At 41.0% G+C, this 4,820-nt stretch overlaps 1 protein-coding gene across 1 annotated transcript in view; it reads left to right on the forward strand.

The window, feature by feature from the left end:
* The window catches only part of FBXL4 (F-box and leucine rich repeat protein 4), a 64,839-nt gene extending 60,327 nt beyond the window's left edge, over nucleotides 1-4,512 (forward strand). The window contains exons 7-8 of the mRNA XM_018567568.1: nucleotides 1,048-1,360; nucleotides 4,318-4,512. Of these exons, the coding sequence (XP_018423070.1) occupies nucleotides 1,048-1,360; nucleotides 4,318-4,481 (477 nt within the window). The 3' untranslated portion in view covers nucleotides 4,482-4,512. The remainder of the gene's footprint in view (nucleotides 1-1,047; nucleotides 1,361-4,317) is intronic.
* Nucleotides 4,513-4,820: the final 308 nt, after the last annotated feature.

The following is a 4,820-nucleotide window of genomic DNA, read 5'->3' on the forward strand; positions in this document are numbered from 1 at the left end:
GAGCAGCCTAAAGGTATTCACACTGGGGCCCTGAGAGATGGCGGAGTGATGTTGGCAAGTTTAATTTTCTCAAATTTTTTATGATTTTCTTGCTCCTTATGGAAAGATCAGTAACCACCATTTGTGAGTCCAAAGATGAACTGATTTGATGGTTGTCATACCCTCCCACACTTCCACTTGACATATTTCCACTAAGGATGCACCTATAGCGTTTTTTAGGTATCTAGTTTGAGTACCGATATCTTTTTTCGGTACTCTCCAATTATCAGGAATCCTAACTGTTTTTTTGCTGTCGACTGTGCCTGTTTGAGATTAAAAAAACAAACATATGCCAGCAATGTACACCAAGTCTACATGAAGCAGGCATATGCAGCTGCTGTATATAAACACGCAAACTTTTATTGTTAGCTTTCCGTTAGCTTTTTTTTGTTAGCTGCCTCTGTGTTTTGCAAGCTCTTTCTGAGCTCTCCCATTTATTAGTATTGAACCCCCAGTGTATTGTGTGCAAAGGCAGAGCTGGTGTTTACTGATCGTGTTACAATGAATAACAGGGAGAGGGAGGGGGAGTGCTGTTTACAGTCTGATTTACAATCCGACCCCAGTGTCAGACTGAATTTGCTAATAGAAACTTCTTGAAAAAATTGATAAAAGCCTGCAATGTGAATCACGAAAATGTGCACATCATCACTGCACCTCTTCATTACCACAATAAATGCCAATCACTTACAAAGGTGGAAATGGACTTTAACACTTCATCTCCAGCAAACTATGGGTAATTTTATTAACCACGTCATAGCTTTAATGATACCACTTTTAGTCTGCCCTAAAGTTATGCAGTTTAGTTAACATAATGTTAAAACAGGATGGACTTCTACAAATGTTATTGGCTTTTTTGTACAAGGATCTTCCAACAGTAATGTAGGCTTTGACATCTGGTCTGAATAAAATAAGTATTGATGCTGATCTCCTTTTTGTTTCCAATACTTTTAAGCAGCTCATGACAACCACTGTATCAGTCTCACTATTTTATTTTCATTTTGTTGACAGATTGAAGATTATAACCTTATAGCTTCTGTTATTGGTGCCAAATGCAAAAAGCTACGTTCTCTAGACCTGTGGAGATGTAAAAATATTACTGAAAAGGGCTTAGGAGAGCTGGCAGCTGGTTGTCCCCTTCTAGAAGAGCTTGATCTTGGATGGTGTCCTACGCTGCATAGTGGTACAGGATGCTTTACTAATCTTGCCCACAAACTTCCAGGTCTGCATAAGCTGTTCCTTACAGCCAACCGCTCTGTTTGTGACTCTGATATAGAAGAACTAGCTGCAAATTGTCAACACCTTCAGTATCTAGATATACTAGGTGAGTGATCGTAAATGTACTGTAAAGCAAAGAAAAAAAACACAGCTCACATTATGAAACCAGCTCCTCACCCCGTCTGTGTCCCAGGTGCAGGTAACAAGTATGTTTTCCCTTCAAACAATCAAAGTTCAAAACTGGAAAATGTCTTTATTCACACACTGTCCACAAATTTCCCTCCTCGATTCTCAACCACTAACACATTCCACCATTTAGGCTTCGTCTTAGAGATCACTTAGTTACAGGTGTCTATGACCAAGCCAAAAAGTGAAACATGTTCGAGGGTTGAGGATTCACGAGGAGAATTTATGGACAGTGTGTGTTTTGCTCTGTGAATAAAGACTTTTATTCTGTGGAGTGCTGCATTTTTGAACTTTGAGTAAATTTACTGTATTTGAAATCTGTGTGATCAACCTGTTGGAGTTTGTGATGTACCAAGGCTTTTTTTGTTTTCAACCCCTGTTGCCTCTTTCAGAGAATTTAATTTTTTAGAATATATTTTGTATTTAGCAAAAAAATAAATCAGAGAGAAAGGGGAGTGTGTCAGAGGTCACAAATAAGACATATTTCAGCAGAAGCACCCTGATATGTGTATTCAATTGTGAGTTCCATATATAAACCATATAAAATAATTGGCTCATAAAATCAGGTGGCATGATAAAGCATGTTCCTTCCACCTGTTTCACACGTTACTGTCCAGGAGAAGGAATTGCTGTAGAGGGGTATTTTAATGTACTATGTGTATTTTAATTTGTTTATGTGATATAGTCACATGACTTTTACAGACTTTCCGTAGGCATGACACTGGGAAGTTAAATGATGTTAGTCATTCTTTACGGGAAGTAGAATTTAGGCACTAATGTAGTTAAAGAGGTCTATTTCTAGAGAGCTCTGAGCCACAGTGGCAGAATAACTGTCATTCTCTTGTGGTTACAGTGATATGGCCCAGCTGTTTCCCGGATCAGGACCAAGATTGCTACAAATTTAAACATCTTAGGTGGAGTTTAATCTGCTTATATTGTGCCTTTCCTGGTTTAAAATAAATTTGTACATAAAGCCTTTCCTTTTTTTAGTCTTATTTTAGACCCAGTGTCCTCACTGGCATCTGTCATTGTTAGCAGGAGGAACCAGCAGGGTGTTATTCATAGCTTCCTTAAGTAATCACAACACCCTGCCTCATTACTACTATCAAGAGCACTCAGCCCTGGTGCAAGCAATGTGTTGGCTATTGGAATGTGTTATGCAAATATCAAAATGCCTAGATGAGTTCATGTAAGTCTAGAGTGGTGGGATCTCCTAGGCAGACTGCATTTGCATGCAGCCTTCCCTACAGTAATGCCCACATGTAATGCTGAGCCTCTATGATTGAAAGAACTAAAGAAATGAATGAAAGGGGTGGGCCATGGACAGTCAGGCTGGGGGAGGAAGGCTTGGATGATTCTAGATGTTCTCCAGCCAGGAAACAAGGCAGGCACTATATGACTTGCTGCAGTTTTTAATTCACTCTGCAAGAAGTTCACAGTGTGCAGTATACTCATATTTAATACATTTCAGTACAGTATTATAGCCTGTACAACTGTGCAAGATTAAAAGCAAGGATGGAGTTCAGATTTAAGGCTAACCTATTGTTGGGTGGTATCTGAATTGTTAAAGCAAAATTTTTTGTAGTGTTCCAATGCAAAGATCCATGAGCTGGGTAGGGGTACTGAACTAAAGTTCAAGGAGGTCTGGTGAGTATTTCTCCGGTTTTCTCTGAGGAGAGCTCCAAATCCCATGTCCCTTCAATAACCCTTACATTAGTGTTCCCCATCAGAGTACCCCTTTTCATTAGTGTTCCCAATCAGAGCACCCCCTTACATTAGTGTTCCCCATCAGAGCACCCCCTTATATTGGTGCTCCCCATTAGTGCACCCCTTATAGTAGTTGTCCCCATCAGAGCGCCCCCTTACATGAAAGTTTCCCATCAAAGCACCCCACATTAGTGTTTTCCATCAGAGCACCCCCTTACATTAGTTGTCCCCATCCCAGTGCCCCCTTACATTAGTTATCCCAATCAGAATGCCCCCTACCATTAGGTGTCCCCATCAGATTACCTTTTTCCATTCCATCAAAGTGACTGATGAGGACTAATAATTAGTTGTCCCCGTCAGAGTGTCCCCTTACATTGGCTGTCCCCATCAGAGTGCACCTTCCTTTCATAATTCCTTTTCACTTTAATAGGGGCAACTAATCATTGGTGTTCCCCATCAGAGTTCCCCCTTACATTAGGTGTCCTCATCAGTGTGCCCCTTTGCATTAATTGTCCTCATCAAAGTGCCCCCCTTACATGAGTAAGTTACATTGTAATGGGGGCAAATAATGTAAAAGGCACTCAGATGCGGACAACTAATAGAGTGTCCCCTTATTTGGTTCTGCCCCTTTACATTACATTGTCCCCACATATCAGCTGGCAGAGGGAGACGGAGCAGGCTTCAGGTAATGCTGGAGGCAGGGCAAGTGTGTCACTGGTTGCTAGGACCACTGGCCATCCTAGCAACCAATGACTGTGTTGGGTTATAGATGGCAGTGGATGCACCGTCTTTAAAGGCTAGCACATCAGCCAGACATAACCCAGCACAGGGGCGAGATTACGGTCCAGAAAAAAACACTGCCCGGTCCGTCTCTGGACGGTGATCCTCCTTTTAGTGACTACCTGCTTTATACCAATGGATGGACCTGGATAGGGAGGATTACAATGCTTAATAGGATAACTCTTGTATCACTTTAAAGTGTCAGCCCTTTGTTAACATACAAATTACATTACAATTAAATGTGGCATGTGTTGAAATTCTTCTCCTAAGTAAAAGACTAAACCCTGGTTTGCATGTTTAACTCTGGACCTAAATAGGCCCAAAGAGGAATTTATTAAAAAGCTACCTGTTCTTGGCTTACAGCTTTATTTCTTGTGTATTTCTTTCTAGGTACTAGAATGGTGAGTCCTGCAGCCTTGCGAAAATTGCTGGAATGCTGTAAAGAACTTATACTGTTGGATGTGTCCTTCTGTTCACAGATTGACAGCCGAGTAGTACAGGAGTTTACCTCACGATTTCCTAACGTGTCCATCAAAAAGAGTTTTACTCAGTGAATAGAATGCTGCAGCAATTTTTTTAATTTTATTTTATAAGAAACGCAGATCTTTTCTTCCTTTTTGTCAGGAGTAGTTCTCCAGTCTCCATATTGTGTTCATTGGGAAATTTACAGATTTAGATTGGTTTAAAGAACCCTGGACTAAACTTTTCTTAACCCTTGCAGTGGGGCTACCCCTGCACTGCAAGGGTTAAGTGCTCGTTTTCGTCTAGGTGCTAAAATAAAAAAAAGTTATACTCACCCAATCCTTGGAGCCAGCTGACTCTTAGACCTGTCCTTCCAGCCTCTCTCCCCCTCTGCTGCAGTGGTCTGAGGTTCCCGAGTCATCACGTCCAAT

This window comes from Nanorana parkeri, unplaced genomic scaffold (assembly GCF_000935625.1).
Source record: "Nanorana parkeri isolate BGI_ZX_2015 unplaced genomic scaffold, ASM93562v1 scaffold1065, whole genome shotgun sequence".
NCBI lineage: Eukaryota > Metazoa > Chordata > Amphibia > Anura > Dicroglossidae > Nanorana > Nanorana parkeri.